Raw genomic sequence first — 17,220 nt, 5'->3', positions numbered from 1 at the left:
AGACCCAGGCAAACACCTTGGTGATTTTGCTTTAGGACAGATGAGACTCTGCCAGAGTGAGAAAGAATGCTTCCAGCTTTCCTGGGTGTGAGGCAAAGCCTAGCACTGAGACTGAGTGATACCACTGCTCACACTGTCTGCCTGAGCTTGCAGGCAGCCTGAAACAGGAGCTCTGAGAGTTGCTCTGCTTCCTCCTTCCCTCCAGAACAGGAAATCTCATACACTGGTATGCAAGAGAACATGGTAGTTCTGCATTGTCTGAAAGGGTTGGGCTGAGATTCAGTAAGAACAGCAAGTACTTCTGCTAACAAATATCTGAAACACTAACGGAAAAAAAAAAAAACAGAGCAAAACTCTTCATTAGAAAGGGAATCAGATTTTATTTTTATACCCACAAAGTTAAAAATATGCATTTGAAAATATTTACAATGACTATATATGAAATAACCTTTGTTAATGAAACACCAACATACAGTACTAGAATATATCCACCAAATTTATAAAGTCTACATAAGAAGAAAATGTAACAGAAAGAGAGAGAGAGGTAAAGAGCATCCATGCACAATCTGTAAATACTCTCTACCTTTTAGTTGTGAATGGAGTCACAGGAAATTTTGACCTCATCTCTTGGAAATGCCTCTTGTGACTGAGATTCTTCAAACTAACAGAAATTTGTGGGTTGCAGCAGTACCAGTGCCTAACTCTCCTATGCCAGCCTTTCACATGGGGACCTTGTGTTACAGAGTGGATTCAGAATCTCTCAGCAACCCTGGGAGGTAGCTAGTTTTATGGAGGAATTTGGCAGATGAAAAGCACCAGGTTAAGTGGCTGGCCTAATGTTGTGCAGCAAGGAGCAAAACTCACAAGCCCTACTTCCTCTCTCCTAATCTCTCATGAGGGAATAACTTTCCCCTGCTAATCATTATCTGCTTTTGAGATGAGCTCTGTCACAAGGTGGGGCACTCAATATCATATACCAGCTGATGATGTGGGAAAAAAGCCCTGCCTACACATAAGGACTTGTCTCAGTAAGGATCTGAGATGCAGCAGTGCTGTTACCATGTTCTGGAATTGAACAGAAGATTATTTTAGTGTAGACACACATCCAGGTGGTTCCCTCCCTGCATGTGAACCACTGAGCAACTGCACCCTCTGTAATTAAGAACCTCTGTATACCTTTACCCCTATTCTCTCTCTCTCTCTCTCTCCATCATCCATGCCTGTATATTTGCCATTCCTACTTGTATCTTATTCAATCATGGGAATATCAAACAGAAAACAGAACAGCGAAAAAATTTGCTGCCTTATTTTTGTAGATATTTTAATACAAAATTATTCCAATTTCTATTTTTTCTCAGTTTAATGTCTTTAGCGTTCACGTATGTGCATATATATATATATATTAAAAAATGTAACAAAAGGCCCATCCCATTTGCTTCAATGGACAAATAAAGGGGTCATAATCCTCACTGCCCAACTCACAAGGCACACTCAAATGTAAGTGAGAAGGGCTCTAGGAAGAGAAAAAGATATAGCCCTTGTTTATGTGGTGCCCTTTAATCATCACTGCTGAGCTTGAAGCTTGGTGAAGGTATGGCACAACTTTGCAGAAAAGGAGAAGAGCTGTCTGGGTCACTTGCAGATTTCTAGCCCCAGAAGTGCTAGATCAGTAGGAGTTGTTTCTCCCTCTCTTTGGTGAAGGAGTTTCTGAGCATTCTAGCTTTGTTAGTGATTTTTCTGCGGTGGCAATGGTGATGGTGGTGGCTATTTTTGTCTATTGGCCCAACAGTTCTCTCAGCAGAGTAATTCTTCCCCACTCCCAGTAGCCAACCCTCTCCCCTGGACACCCATCACCCTTATTTTTTCCTAAGAACAAGGTAGAGGATGCTGATGATGAAACTGAAGCAAAAGCAGATCCAGGCCAATATGAAGCAGTAGCCATGGTGAGGATTTGTGGAGAACGCCACAGTGTTTGTGAACCGAGCTGTGTAAATGGAGACTGCAATCAGAATGCACATCCCTGTGGGAAGGAAGAGGGAAAAGAGAGTTGGAAAACGCACAGAAACCAGCATTGCCGCAAGACTTCTGAAGTGCTGCTGTCCCCTGAGATTGTAATGCATGTCTTGTGCCATTTGAGAGAGGAGCTGCTGCCCATTAGGCTTATTTGTGGAGGATTTCTTTTGCAGCTGTGATGACATAAGACACTTGGGGCTTGTTTAGTGGATGCCATGAGGAATAAACCTTTGTTAGGAGAAAATCAGTAATAAGATCTGACGACAGTTTGGCGCTACGTATTGAATCCCATGTGCAGTAGCTAACTGTTTATTCCCCTGCTCCCCCAAAACACTTGAATCCTTTTTGTTGTCTTTCAAAGGTATTTTGCAAAACCCACTGGGATTTCCTAATAAAAATCTGGAAATACTTTCATTATATACAGCCAAAAAAATCCCAACCCAACACTTTCTGATTTCCCGGTGCTTTGTTTTGTAACAAAAATTGGGCCACTGGAAACATTTAGCTGGTTGACAACCTCCCCTGGTGACCATATGTGGCTATTTTGTGTTCTCAGAGACAGTGGGACACCCAGGGAGCCATGGCATGGTGTGCAGGTGCATACTCACAGCAAACCAGCATGACGGCTCCGGTCACATAGAAACGTTTGCCTTTTTCCAGGGTGAACAGCTGGATAATGAACAGGACAAGCGCCACAACGGAGAAAATGATCGAGAGGATCATAAAGGCTTGCACGGCTTTGAGGGAAGCTGTCAAAACCCAGAGAACAGATTGGAGAAGGTCAGGACTCGGTCTCGGCAGTGCTCATCAATGTCCTGTGATTCACCATGACGAAAATGATGCTGTAACTTACCCTCATCTTCATTGCTAACTGGCAGCTGAGTGCAGGTCCTGTTGCACAGCAGCCAGAGTCCCGTTGAGATCGTTCCATAGTTGGAAGAACCCACCATCCAAACCTGAAACAGGATAGAACAGTTGTGTCTTGGGGCAGGAAAGTTTCTTTGCTCTTCTGTCAGACTAAAGCGAGAAGCGATCACGAGTAGCCCAACTGCCCAGAAACGTCGGTGCCGGACAGGTGGGACATGGCACCTGTCATGGCAGGAGTCATTTGGTCTGGGCAAAACACCGTGAAGCCTGTTCCAATCATTGTGGAGAAATATCCCAAGTCATCCTGGCCTCTTCCTGTGCAAGGTGGCGGGGCTCACGGCTGGCCAGGTGGGGGCAAGGGGACCCTACAATGCGCTCTGACAGCAGGTGGGGGGCACGGGCACCCGGGCAGCGCCACTAAGGGTCCCCCTCGGCCCAGAGCTCCCTGTGGCCCCGCCGCACCCGGGTGGGAACAGCCTGGCCCTGGCCGGGGGAGCAGTGCCACGCCAGAGCCAGCACTGCTGAGCCAGGCACTGCTGAGCCAGGCACTGCTGAGCTCCCCGGCCCCATGAACGGCGTCGAGGTGCTGCTGGCTCGGGGGTCCGGGCAGGTGACAGAGCTGCCTCCTGTACCACCCCCACTGCCTTCCTGCTCCCAGAGCCACCCATCACTGCTTCCTCTCTCCCCATGGCCGTGAGTGGATGTTCCTCACCCTCACCTGACCACCCACCCACGATCTGCCTGCTGGCTGTATCTAAGGCTGGCTGCTGCTGCAGGAGGTGACAGCCATGCCTCGTCCAGGGCAGTCTACTTACGTTGGCAATGGTGGAGACAAAGAGCATGATGACAGTGGCGATGTGAACCACAAAGATACCAGCCAGTAGCACCAACATCTTGGGTCTCTTCTAGGTGGTGTCACCGACACAGAGAGCTCTGAGGGAGAACAAGAACAGAGGGAGGATGTGAAGGGAAGAACTGAGTCAAAGAACAGCATCACCATAAGATGCATACATGCAAAAACACAGGCTGATCTTAGGTTCACTCTGGAAATGTGGAATCACAAAAAAAAAAGAAGTCACTAAAAACTTCATCAAAATCTGCTCAAGAGGTTAAACAGAGCCTGAAGATTAAGAAGCCAATTTGTGAGGAGATGTAGAGCATGGGTAGATAACTTGGGGGCATTTTAAAAATAGCCTGAATATATACACAGGTTGCTTGAATTGATGTGTGTTAATGTAAAGTAAAAATGCCATACTCCAGCCATACATTCTAGGAAGAGGAGGCTTTGCCCATGGTATTCACAGAGGTCAGGAAAGATTCTTCTCTTCCCGTTCTCTTCTGGTGTCTCAGCCTCTTCCATCTGTTCTAGGTCACAGAAAAGTGTTATGGAATGGGGGACTGTGGGCTCCTTGGTGCCTCAGCTGTTGGGTACTTGTGAAGAGTGAGCCAGAGGGGTGGCCACTACTCCATAGACCACTCCTTTAAGTGAAGGGGATAGTACAGAAATGCCATGAGGTTTTCTGGAGCTGGGGGAGATGCCCAGGTGTGCAATGAAAACTGCTTGTTTCCCTTTTAAAACTTGAGGCATGTGGGTCACTTTATAAAACCAGTAAGATTCTCCTGTAACGCAAATTCCTCTTTGGTTGGTTTTGGTTATTTCTGCCTCTATACCCTGCAAACTTTTACTTTTTTTTAAGATTTCCTGTCATTGATGAACATGTGATTGGAAAGAGAGAGGGGAATATGCTTTAGATAGCTTGCATGACACGGTTTGTTAAGACTGATGGCTTCCCACCTGAAAACGTGAAATACAAGGAACAAATCTAAGCTGTGAGAATGAGTGCAGACAATTCACACAAATCAAGTGAGTATATTTCAGGCAGAAGCATTTACTGAGTCCACTCTGTGGCCAGTAAGCTTCCTAGAAAGTTTGACAGGCTGTGCTGCTCTTTCACTCAGAAGTGGTACTGAAGAGCAGTATCAAGCATGTGATTAATGTGAGCTGTCAAGTTATTTTGGTCCAGGTGACTCAGATAGGGTCTGATGCTGTCACCATTTGTACAGGGTGTGGCAACACTGTCATGAAACAACACACTTATACTTTATGATGTCTTTCAGTCAAACTGTGACAAAAGGCTTTGTAAAGTCCCATTCATGTGTCTTTTTCACTTGATGACTCCACCTACTCCACTGCTGTCTTTCCTCTCACTGTGGCCAAGAGTGGGAGTGTATTCCTGTAAAATGCTGCAGCTGTTGCTGGCACTGCTTTGTATGCAGTTTCCCAAACCACAGTGGGTAGGCAGGCTTCTCCATCAGCGGCACTTTGACCAGTTCAGCATTAGCTGGTGACCAGGAAGAATTCCTTGAGTTTAGGATCTCAAGGAGCCAGTTCTGTTAGGTCACTGCTCCCACCCAAACAAGGCTACTCTTTAGTAAGACAGATTAGGTTTGGTGACTAGTCCCATTTCCTCAGCAAATCATATCTACTCTAACAATTCCTTCACCTGGAGAACTCTCGGGAGATGTTAAGCCCTGACTTGCTGAATGTGGGCCAGGTTTGCTTGTCTGCTTTGGGGTGTCTTGGCAAACTCATGCTCTAGAGCTTGGTTTGGCTGGATGGCCTGGTCACTGCCACCTCTCTTGTCACAGTGCCTCCCTTAGTGATGACTTTGAAGAAAGCACAGCCTTCTTAGGACTTTTCCTCTGACTGTAGTGACAGACATTTATGATTTCAGCACTGCTAAAATTCAGGTTCTCAGTAGTATATGCAGGCTACCACATGAACATACTTAACCTGAGTTAAAGTCCCTCTTTCCATTGTAAAAATTACAAGGGCTTCAAAATGCTGGATGGCACCTGATACAGATATCAGCACTGCAACTCAAACTGAGAAACCATTGCTGTTGCCATGACTAAGTGACAAATCTACAGCAAACTCTTGAGTCAAATTTTTCTGTCCCTTTGACTACTTCTCCTTTTTTTTTTTTTTTTTTTTTTTTTTTTTTTTTTTTTTTTTTTGGTTACCTTGGTTCTTACACAAACTTTAACAAGTGCTCTTGACACTATAGGGTGCTGGCAAGCATAAACCAAACTCTGACAAATTTGCCTGCTCTGAAATTTGTCTTTACTAAACAGTGGATAAACTTTCTTCTTTCTTAGATGGATGTATTTTTCCATGGCCTCTTTAAAATCTCATTCAGCGCTTTTTTTTTCCTTATTATTTTTTAGGACCTTCAAACAAAGCTTTCTACTTGAAAGATTAAAAACCTACTTTCATGACATCCTAAGGACTAGAACAGTCTTTTTGAATGCATCTTTTGTTTGCATTCAGAAATGAAAATGAGGGATAAACGTTACTTTACAATGTAAAAAAAAAAAAAAAAAATCCAAAATCATGACCCCACGTCCAGGACTTTGACCAATACTCAAAGAAAAAACTGGAATCCTTTATTCCCTTTGCTTTTCCTGCCTATTTTAGCCCTGCAGGAGAGCAGTGTTAGTTCAGGTGCTTTCAGTGCACCTACTTCCTGAGAACGTCAGCACCTCTCCCTGAACACACACGCTATCAAATGCAAACTCCCCCAGGGGATGTGTGCTCACAGCTTAGTTTTGATTCTTTGTGAGTTAAAGCACAAGCCTCCCTCTGTATTCATTTGCTTTCCCCTTTCTTCACCTCTCTCTGCCTGTTAAATAAAACAAGAGAGAACAATCCCAGAGGAGTCGTGGGTGAAGGAATGTCACTGAAATAGATTCACTTCTGTCTCTGATGCTGTGGCGTGGACATTTCCTCCCATTAGACAGAGAAAACTGGCAGAGCATCAGGGACTGACAGGATACCGTTTCCATTTGTAAAGTGTGAGACATCTTTCTCCACTACAGGGTGGGGTCGCATTGCTGGAGCAATAGGACAAAATTGCATGCAAATGCCTTTTCTTCCATTCCCCTACCTAAACTGCAGCTGCGTTTGGAGTTCCTCAGGCTCTTCTTGGGCTATGAGTCAGTCTTAGCCTTCCTAGAGCTGCCAGCTTTTTCCACTGACTCACCCCAAAGCTCTCAAACCCCACAATAATTTAACCCTGAACGATTAAGTGCTCAGGACACTGTCAGTTTTAGGACTGCTTCTCAAGAACCAGTCAAGCAAACAATTTGTTAGTCTTCCCCAAGCTTCCTTCAGAGGAGAGACCCCAATGAGACAAGGAAAAAAGTAATGAGAGATAACAGAAGAAAGACTACTGAGGGAGGGCAGGCTGGTGAGGAAGTGAAGGTCATGCATGTGCTGAACAGTCTGCATGAGTCAAGGGAAGATCTTGTGCTGATAATAGTGGACTTTCCTTTTCATGAGGTGATGGATGAAGAGAAATAACAAGCCACACCAACAGTAAGCATGAATAAGAATCACCATAGAAGCCTTCAGTACAAAAAACCTGCAGATAAGCGTGACAGACTCTTAGCTGTGTAGAGACTGTTTCTCTGACCATGCAGGAGTACACATGCTGGGGAACAACACACAGCTCTGCTGCACCCCAGTCCAAGTTCAAGCAGGCTGGTACTATCTATTGCCTAAAACAAAGACAAAGCCTTCTCATGCAGGCAGATTGTTGCCACCTGTATCACCCCTCTATCTACTTAAGTGTTTTGGATCCTTCTGGCTGAGGGCAATACAGAGAAGTGAGTCCTTGCCCCTGGTTTGCGTCTTAGCAAAGGATCAGGATGGAATGTGTAGTGCCACTTGGAGATATGATAAAGGCCAGTGGTATAGCTCCTCAAATATAGGCAGTGAGTCACTCAAGAGGGTAAGCCAGATTAGGTAGAGGTCCTTTGCCTCTGACAGAAAGTGCATTGCAGTGGAAGGACTAGAGGGTAAGTGTACAGGATGTTTCTGCAGGAACAGTGGGGTTGTTTCGGGTGAAAAGTCAGGGCACTCTCAACTAAATTTGAAATATTTCAGATCTCAAGTATTCCTTAATGGATGTAGCTCATCTGACTTCCATTTCCATCATCCTCTCTGAACTGAGGTCCCTGCTTGGGACTGCCTCTCCCAGGCTGAGTTGGTGAGGCGTACTGTCAGAGATGCTGGCTAAGGTGAGAACCCAGTCACTATCCTGCAGCTCCCTAGAGTGTCCAGGGAGAAGAAGACATGCAACTGCCTGTGCACACTGGTGACCTCTGACTCCTTTCAAAGTGAATTTTTCAGCTGAGGACCCTTTAGTTTGATACATTAGATTTCTCAACAATGGAAAGATGGGCTTTTTGGGGAAAAAACAAATGCCTTTGGTTAGAATGTCAACAAAAATCTCCATAGATTGAAAACATCTAACACAAAAAAAAAACCCTGTCTTTCCCAGCTACCCCTGCAAAATATAAGGAAGGCAGTAATAAGTCAGACCAGTGGTCTGACTCTCCCAGTCTTCTGATGGGGACAATAGGAGGTCCAATATTTAGAGAAAGCATGTGAACTTGGCCACTGTCTGAGGGGCACAGAGTCACAGCAGGAATATTGGTGGTTCAAATCAGGACCAAGGCCACTTGGAAACGAAGGATAAAACTGGACAGTAATGGACAGAAAATAAAAACTGTCTGGTATTGTTTGAGACAGCCACAAGCTTCCACCTCCGTTACCAGCGCATTCCTCAGTGCAAAGCCAACCCACAAATAGCAATGCTGCCATGTTGCTACCAGTAAGGGAAACCTCAGTGTGGTAAAAAACCTTCTGCAGAATTTGTACACATGCCTTTTGACTGATCTGAAACCATCGCTGCATCTTAGACCTGGTACAACTGCACACCTTGTCCCTGTGTGGGCTATGAGCACCAGTCCTCATTGTGCCCAGAGTCATTTCACAGGATGCAAAGACGTGAATATCTCTCTGATATTTCAGTGGCATGGTGACTTTGGACATGTCACATCGTTACTAGAAAGCTCATGGCAACTTTAAACAAGAGGGAAGAATCCTTTTGCTTCCACCCTTTTCTCTGTCTCCTGCTTCAGATCCTGATGAATCCAGAGTCCTTGCTGACTCCAGACTTTTACAAACTACTGTGTGTCAGCACTGCTGTTGACAGCCTGGTTTTGACAGACCAGCCTGACTCAATTTACAAGTCAGATGCTTTTTATAGACATGTTGATGAGTAGGTTGGTGCCTCTGGAAAGAGATTTCACGTGTGTGGGAGAAGGGCTGGGCAGGAGGCGTGCATGGGCACACGGAGACCTTGGAGCCTCTGGCTTATGGCAGTGAGATCTCACCTACATAGGGGTTCTGGCTGTGGTGTCCACATGGGGTACAGCAGGGCTGTAAAACCAGCAGGTTGATGTCAACCAAAAGGAAAGTTCAGACCAGCCTGAGGGGCTACAGCTGAAAATAAGTTAAAGTAAATGGAAGATTTTGTCTGGTTTTTGTAAAGCATTTCCTGGTGGAATGGATCAATTCCACTCTCTCCAAGAGATCAATGGAATTGCCTTCCCAAGGGAGTGGTGAAACACCAGCATGTGAAAAATTTCTTATGGGATCTGACAAATTCCTCAAGAATTCACCCTTGGTGATGAACCTCCACTCACTGAGAGATGCAGAGGGGAGTCACAAAAGATGACACATAAGGGTTTTCCAGCTCTCATGCTCATGATTCATATAAGAGTGGAAAAATATCAGAATTCCTAGGGCAGACAGTGAGAAATTGGCATTTTCTCCAGAAGAAACCACCCTCGAGTGCTCAGCCATGTGACAACATCAACTGAAACTCCCAATGCTCACTTGGTAGTGGGAAAGGGAAGAGACAGCTGCCTGGGGCCTGGCAGGCAGCCAGCAGGCACTGCTGGAGGAAAACACTGTCACTCCTCACCCTAGGCATGCCAAGGAAGGGCTGGGACTGATGGGCAGCAAGTAAGAGGGAGGGTGGGGAAGGGAGCCCCGGAGCTAAGACAAGCACAGAAATGTTCCTCTGCTCCTCCAGAGGGGCCATGCAGAGCACTCACCCCTCAGAGTGCTGGGTGGTCCCTGGGTGGGTTAATTAGACCCCTGAATGTTGGCAGGAGTTCCAGCAAGATTTGTGGGAGGACTGGCAGTGGGGGCGTTGAGGTGTTGTGTGTAGGGTGTGCATCTGCAGCTCCATGTGGCTCCCCGCATGAATGGGAGTGTGCATCTGTGGGATCCCTGTGAACTCTGTGTGTGTCTGTCTGTCTGTCTGTGTGCACAGCTTCTTTATGGGTGCACAGATCATCTCCCTGTGCCACACTGGCAGTGCCCACGTGGCAGAAACTATCTGACAGCTCTGACAGGAAAGCTCAGGTTACAGAGTGGTATGAGCAAAAGTACACAGATCACTGCTGGTGGGAGTTCCTGCTTTTCCTCTTGGCAACAGAACTTAGACAGAGGTTGAAGGACTGTGAAGCCCACATCAGCTGTGCTTTTGGCTGCATTCTTGGATTAAAACTGCAGTCCTGTGATTTGCACAGACAGTCTTGTGTAGATATCCCTTTTTTTCTTTTCCAAAGGAAGGTAACTCTAAGAAAGAAGTTGTATCTTACAGTGTGTCTGTCTCTCAAAACTGCAAAACCTCTGAACATGCAAGTGCAGCCCGTGAGACTCTGAGAAAGGTGTGACTGGGGCATCTAAAGAGTCTGAGCTTTTGGGTCAGTTTGCTTTCAGGGTGCCTTTGCTCCTGCAAGCCATCTTGGAAAAGACTGTTGTTGGATCTTACAGACTGTGCAGGATTCAAATACAAAATTGTGTGAAGGCTCCTTCTTTCAACCAAAGTGCACAAGGGAGGAACTGGGGGGAGCATGTGTCTAAAGCAGACACAGGAGGATGCTGTGCAGCCTGGAGCTGATCAGTGCTCTGTGCAGGGTGGGGTAAAGGTGGTCGTGGTGTGAAATACCCCATCTGGCTTTCAGAGGGCTCCTTACACCTGTGGTCAGTGGGGTATAGGCTGGTTCATGTTCCATGTGGCTTTGGGGACATCAGGAGCTCCCCTGCCGAGGGCACAGCACGCCGGCCCAGCGGCAGGCACTGGAGGCCAGCTCACAGGCAGGCTGGCTCAGCTGCCCAGGCTGTCACAGCCAGGGATGTGCCCAGCTCTCCTGCAGCAGTGGCCCACATTCCTGGAGCTGGTCTTCAGCAATCCTCTGACCAGCCTGCTCTAGGCTCTGAGCATTTTGTAGCTCTCCCCTCTTGCTCCCAAGGCTCTCACTATCTTTCCCAGAGGCTTGCTGGAGCCAATACAGGGAAGATATCTCTCTGGAATGAGAAGAATGTGGACAATGGACCCAGTAGTGGAGCTTGCTTTCACAACTCCCCTCCTTCAGCAGACTCTGCCCTGTGAGGGCAAAAGGACAACAAAGGTCCTCGCCCTGGATTTCCTCAAAGACAAAAACATATTGCCAGGTGGCCTCACATCACAAGAGCTAAGCCTTCAGCATGAGTCAGTGTTCACCTGTGTCAGCCACTCCAGTGCTCAGGGTTCAGTGCATTTCCTGCAGGACTGGGGATGACCCAGCCCAGATCTGTCCCTGGGCTCTCCTCACGGGTGTCTCCCCATGCCTCTGCTACAGACTTGTTTTCACAAGGTAAAGGGGATAGATCTCAATTATGATCTTGGCAAAATTGTCGCTTCCTTGGGCAATGTGGGTTTTGGAGCTGAGTTGTCCTAACCTGTCCCTCCCTTCTATGACAAGGTATGGGTTGTATTTGGTCTAACCAAGAGAGCACCTTCCATACACTCTCTGCCCTCCTGAAAACAGCTCAGGGGGAGCAGGATGCGCGAAGCTGCAGATTTGGCCAGAGTTTCCTTTTTCCCTCTCAAGCTGTTCTAGCTAAAGAGGTACTTCCCAAAATTCTCCCAGCAGGGTTTGAAGAAATCACACTCCAGATGGCAGCCCCGAAATGTGCTGCTTTGCTGCTCTCCCTGCAGTGTAATGGTAGAAAGCAGCTTAAGAGGCACTCCAGATTTCCCTCTGGGCAGTTTATACAGGGAACTGCTCCTTCACCCTGTGTCATGCTGTGGGATGACTGGGTATGGACTGGCCCTGACAGAGGATCAATACAGGCATAACTGAGATGTGCTTCAGCACATCTTTTGTTCACTGCCACTGCTGAAATGACCATGAGTTAGTTATCAATCCTGGAAGGGCCATGGAGGAGAGCCTCCTTTTCTGTGAATGCTGCTTTGCCTCAGCAGAAAAGAATGATGAAGTATTAAACATCCATCTTCAGATGTGAAGATTGGAAATCCCCTTCCTCACCCTCCCTTTTAGAGGAGTAGAAGAGCAGCTCCCTGCCTTGAAGGAAGGGTAAATAAATAGTTGTTTAGTTTCATCTCATGAATTTTTTGTTGGAAAACAAGGAAGGAAAACAATTAGGACCGCCATGCCTTGCAGCCTGCCTTATGTTGTGCTGGGTGACAGTGCTGTCACTTCCCAATTGAAAGGTACAGGCACAGGAACCTGTTGAGATCAAAAGGGGTCTAGTAGTGCTATTTCTGCCTTACAGGGCACTTGAGCACCTGAGGGCAGATTCCAGCCCAGCACTGGGTGTCTCCTCCTTTGCCATCCATGCAGCACTCAGCAAAGGGAGCACTAAGTGACCTGGGGGTGAGCAAGGGGAAACATGCCATGGGAGGGGTCCCAGCAGCCAGCTGGGGATTATGGCCCCCGTGAAGCCCCATGGGAGCAGGCAGGGCTATGGAAGCAGGCTCCCTCCTGCTTTTGCTCGCTCTGAGGAAACAGAAGCAGGCACATGTACGAGCCTTGTGGCTGGGAGGGTGACGGATAGAGAGAAGGATTAGAGCTTGCAGCAAATCTCCCCAGTCTCACTATAAGCAAGGCCCTGAGGTGGCTCTTTTACCAAAAACATGCTGGCTGTTATCAGCAAATCTCCCAGAACTGTTTCAAAACACAACCTTTGTTCCACCCCAGACCACCAAAGAGTAATTCCTGCGTGCACTTGCACCACTCCCACACTGCAAAACCGAAAGACCACCAGCCAGGCCAGAAGGGCCAGTTTTCCAAGCCCAGGGCTCTGTGTCCTCAGCAGCAGGGTCTCACTGGGGGAGCACTAGCAGCCCTGCAGCTGAGGCACCCACTCCCAAACTTGCTGCTTCTCCACAAGATCCCACACGAGTCACTCCTGCATTAATGTGTCCTTGGGTGTGGCTGGACTCCCTGGCTGTCAGAGGTGTCCCTGGAGATGGCATGTGCCCAGTGGAGATCCCGCTCTCAGCCAGGATGAATGGCTCAGCCTATGTGTCACATGTCTGGGTGGTTAGTCATAGCTGGGGGAGCTTCCACAGGAGCCTACTGACAGGAATTCCTCAGGGTGGGTGGGTGTGCAGGGCCTCCCACCAAGACGCTGCATTTCAAGGGGTGCTTCCAGGCACTGCACTGTTAGTGAGGTACCTCAGTTTTGATCCTTTTCCAATGCTAATCCCCACGGGAGCAAAGAGAAATAAGCTGCCTTCAAGCCCTCATTCTCTCAGTGCTCACAGTCCCCAGGTAGACTGGGTGGAGGCATTTGGCTGGCTTAAACCCCCTGTTATCATAGGAAGAGTAGCTAATGGGCTCCAGGTTTTCACACTCTTCATGCCCACCTCCCTTGAGTGTTTGCTCAGAAAAGAATCCCACTACATCCAGAAATGTCAAGTGGGCAGTTCCTGGGCAAATCTGCTCTCAGAGGTGCCTTGAGGAATTCAAAGCTTCTGAGTGAAAGTTGTTCTGTGGCCACAGCATTTTTTTTTTGAATATCAGTATGATTTTATTGTTAATAGTTTTAAATGACAACTGCCAAAAATGCTTTCTTCCCATTCCAGTTTCTGATGCCCTGGAAACACTCACTGCCTCAGTCAGTTTCCCCACCACTCCAACACATTCTGTTCTTAGTCAGGAGGCACCACTGCATAACTAAGCTACAAACAACAGGGCCAGAGGGGACTTAAAAATTCACAAAATCCATCCTTTTTCCAAAAAGTTACGGCCAGCTCAGCTTCTAGTTCATTCATATAGTAATTATGCACAGTCCCAGCCTGAGCCCCACCCATTCCTGGCCGTATTGGGCTAAATACTGTTCAGTCTCTTTCAAACCCTTGAAACTGTGCAGGGGCGGGCTGAGTTCCTGCAACAGGAGCCAGTGTGGTGCCAACAAACTGGCTTTGCTGCTCTCCCTTTGCAGACCTCAAAAACAGCTCAGATTTGACCACAGGATGCAAACCACAGCAGACAGACGAAACAAGAGAAATGGTGAAGAAGAGGAGGGAAAGAAAGAGGGGGTGGTTACGTAGAAAAAGGGCAGATGAAGAGAATTGCCAGTCTCTGCTATCCTACACTTCCCATCAGTGTCTCTATCTCCTTGACACACCCTTCCAGCAGAACACGGTGCTCCTGGCAATTCCACCCGCTCCCCCTCTTTGCCTCGCAGTGCTCCCCACTCCCCACTCCAGTGGCTGTGCTGCCACAGAAGGTGTAACACAGATTTCTGCCCTTCACTGGCTCTGCTCAGAACTGGGGCTTGGCTTCAGCCTCAGGAGCCAGAACCCCTGGGAAAAGAGAGATTGTCTCTGTTGTAGCCCAGAGCCTGCACCTTGGGGGCCTCTCAGTCTTCACTTGGAATGATTGCTATTGTTTTAAATTAGAGCTTGGCAAACTAATTATGGAGGGGAGAGAGACAAGCAGAAGTGTTTGAGCACCAGGAAAACTGAGCCTGCAGCCCTCATTGCAAGCAGGCATTTTTCCACATTTGTCAACAATGCTGCTCCAAAAGCACACAGCAGCTCCTGAGCGTGAGCTGGCCCAGGTTGGGCACCCGTGCCTGCACCCTGGCTGCACGTGTCCTGGAGGTGAAAATAACATTGCTGCTGCCAGCACGCCGAGGCTGCAACCAGGGCGCCTTGCAGCGCCCCTTTGCCCCGTAAGGCAGCTGGATTTCAAAGCAAAAGATGAAAATTAAGGTGCGTGCCATAGCCAGCTCGAGTGCCAAGATGTAGAGAAGTGTAGGAGCAGAGGAGAAAGGCAGACTGGTGCTGTTAGGAGAGGGGAGCAGCCACGGAGGGAGAAAAGTTGGTGAGGATTTTCAAGAACAGCTCTTACCGTGTGGGCTGGGGCCGGTGCTGGCACCTGTGGAAGAAGGAGCGTGCTGGGCTGCAGTGCCGGTGTCCCGGAGCGCAGAGCTGGACTGAAGGGGAGTGACCTGGTGGTGGTTTAAGTTTCCTCCGGTGGTGTGGGAGGGTGGTGTCTTTCCACTCTGTTTTAAAGGAGTTACTATGAATCAGACTGCCTTTAAAGAGAAGGAAAAAAAAAAAGAAATAAAATTAATGAGCTACGCCCTGTTTTGTTGGCAGGGTGTCAAGAGTCTCTGGGAGGAAACCAGCGATTCAAAGAAATCTGTGCAGGGCTGCCTCTGACTCAGTGTGCAGCGCAGAGACCGCAGCCTGGAAAAACGGCTGACGCTGATCCAGCTGAGTAAGAGAGGCCCACAACAGCATCTGTTTATAAAACTGAACTTCTGGTTGTCATAAAAAAAAAAAAGGTATAGTTACAAATGTGGCAACGAGGCTTCAACAATAAAATCGCTCAAACAAACAGTGGGTTGGCAGGGGGGATCCCGGGGCTGGGTGAGTCACCGCATCCCCTCCCCGTGCTGCATGGAGAGAAGTCCCTGAGGCTGACAGCACGGGGGAATTCAAATCGGACCTGTGAGGCTGGCATGGACAAGACTTTTGGGAATATATCGAGGAGTAGAGATGCTCAAAATGCAGCTGTGCTCTGGTGGTGACTCTGGAGTGTTTTGGCCAGATAGTGGTGGTTTGCTTCCACAGAGAGAGCAGGCAGGGAAGAAGAAATTAAGGAGCTTGTTATTCACAGTTTTCTGAGGTCAGCATTTCTTGCCATCCTAAAGACTTCTAAAAATAGACCATTTACATTTGCTGAGAATTGGCTGGTGGAGTTGTCTCATAGATGCTACAGGCAAGATTGAATAGGGATGTGCTTGAGATGTGGGTGAAAGGGGAAGAAGTTTGTCAGGAAGCATCCATGTTAAATACGATCCATACTGCGATAGAGTTGGCAGTCTGCTACTGCGAGGAATCAACCCTGCCTTTGCAAGGCCCAGCAAGAGATAAGCAGATACTGACAAAATACCTGGCAAAGGCGTTTCAGACTTTAATGAGGATGGCGTTGGATTGCCTTTATTTGAAAAACGAAGCTGGTTCTCTTTGAAATCTATACAGAATAAAAGATCTTACTGGTTTTCAGATTATTCCTTCTGTCTGGTGTTATTGATATATGTCTGGTCTAATTTTAGACTATGGCAACCTGCTTAGAAAAAGAGCTATGGATAAAACAGCAGCAAAGATGACACATATGGTGGGCAAAGACAATCCCATGGGAATTTTTCCACTGATGGAAAGTAAAGACAGGCTTCTTTTATCCCCAAGGATAAAATAAGCCTAACTGTGTTTAATACCTGTGAATTAGAATGTGCTTCTTGTTGATATATATGAATACAATATTCAGGAAAGGAGTTTATTTGGAAAGGAAAGTTTATTTGCTTTCCCTGCAGTAGAAGCTGGCATTTGCATTGAGCTGCACTGTCCATTTCCCCTGCTCTGTTTCCCTGGCAGAGTTTATTGGAGTGAGGGATGCTCAGCTCCATACAAAATACTAGAGTGCAGGATCTCAAAGCAAACTCTGTTGACCAGAGTTCAGCTGTGGTGAAGTATCCTCTGCCCCAGACCTGTTCTCAGGTGACTGCCCACCTGTCAGGGACCAGCTGCCTGCCGTCACAGAACTGCTTAGTGGGACCCAGCAGACAGAACACCTGTAGCAAAAAGACACATGGGGCAGCAACGTGGAGCCCCTTAAGAGGCTGGGTGTGAAGTGAGCCGTGACTGGCAAAGCATTATTTGTCCTGAGAGAGCAAACTAGTTTTGTACAAACTGCTCTCTAACCTGGGAGGCCGTGACAGGCAATGGCCAATATCAGAGGCTTCACAAGGGAGGTGGAGGTGTTCTGCAGCATCAGCATCAGCTTCCCCACAGGAGCATTGCTTCCTAGCCCTCCATCTGGAAGCGCTGGTGCCCAGCCAGCAGAGAGGAGAAGAGTAACCAGACAGGCCACACAAGCTGTGACCATGGCCCTGTAGGAGCACTGGTACCCTGCCAACCACTGGCTTCATCCCTGCTGCTTGACCTGTCAGGGGTGTGAGGGGGGTGACAGCACATGTCAAGTGAACAGGAGTGGGGATAGATGCTCCTGTTTGAGAGCAATGCTGCACGTCAGCAAGATGATGGTTTAAAGAGAGTACCCTCTCACACCAAGGTACAGTGAGGGCAGGGGAGAGTTCAGCTTCCATTGAGCAGA

The 17,220-nt window shown here is 47.6% G+C and overlaps 1 protein-coding gene across 1 annotated transcript; it reads right to left on the bottom strand.

Annotated features, from left to right (window-relative positions):
* Positions 1-356: 356 nt before the first annotated feature.
* On the bottom strand, positions 357-15,223 carry EMP1 (epithelial membrane protein 1). The gene is made up of 5 exons (XM_009086579.4): positions 14,950-15,223; positions 3,696-3,813; positions 2,867-2,969; positions 2,622-2,762; positions 357-2,020 (listed from the first exon to the last, which is right to left on the bottom strand). Exons 2-5 carry the CDS (start codon positions 3,771-3,773, stop codon positions 1,857-1,859), a joined length of 486 nt encoding a protein of 161 aa, XP_009084827.1. The 5' UTR covers positions 3,774-3,813; positions 14,950-15,223; the 3' UTR covers positions 357-1,856.
* Between the last annotated feature and the right edge of the window lie 1,997 nt (positions 15,224-17,220).

The sequence above is a fragment of the Serinus canaria genome, chromosome 1A, assembly GCF_022539315.1.
Source record: "Serinus canaria isolate serCan28SL12 chromosome 1A, serCan2020, whole genome shotgun sequence".
In the NCBI taxonomy this organism is placed as follows: domain Eukaryota; kingdom Metazoa; phylum Chordata; class Aves; order Passeriformes; family Fringillidae; genus Serinus; species Serinus canaria.
The sequence above is the reverse complement of the archived record's forward strand: the minus strand, read 5'-3'. Positions and strand labels throughout refer to the sequence as shown.

Excerpts from the sequence above, each read along its gene's own strand:
- EMP1 (XM_009086579.4), bottom strand. The coding sequence starts at position 3,773 with ATGTTGGTGCTACTGGCTGGTATCTTTGTGGTTCACATCGCCACTGTC. Across the intron at positions 2,763-2,866 it reads AGTTAGCAATGAAGATGAGG|CTTCCCTCAAAGCCGTGCAA; the intron begins GTAAGTTACAGC and ends GGGTTTTGACAG. Across the intron at positions 2,021-2,621 it reads AGCCGTCATGCTGGTTTGCT|GGATGTGCATTCTGATTGCA; the intron begins GTGAGTATGCAC and ends TCCTTCCCACAG.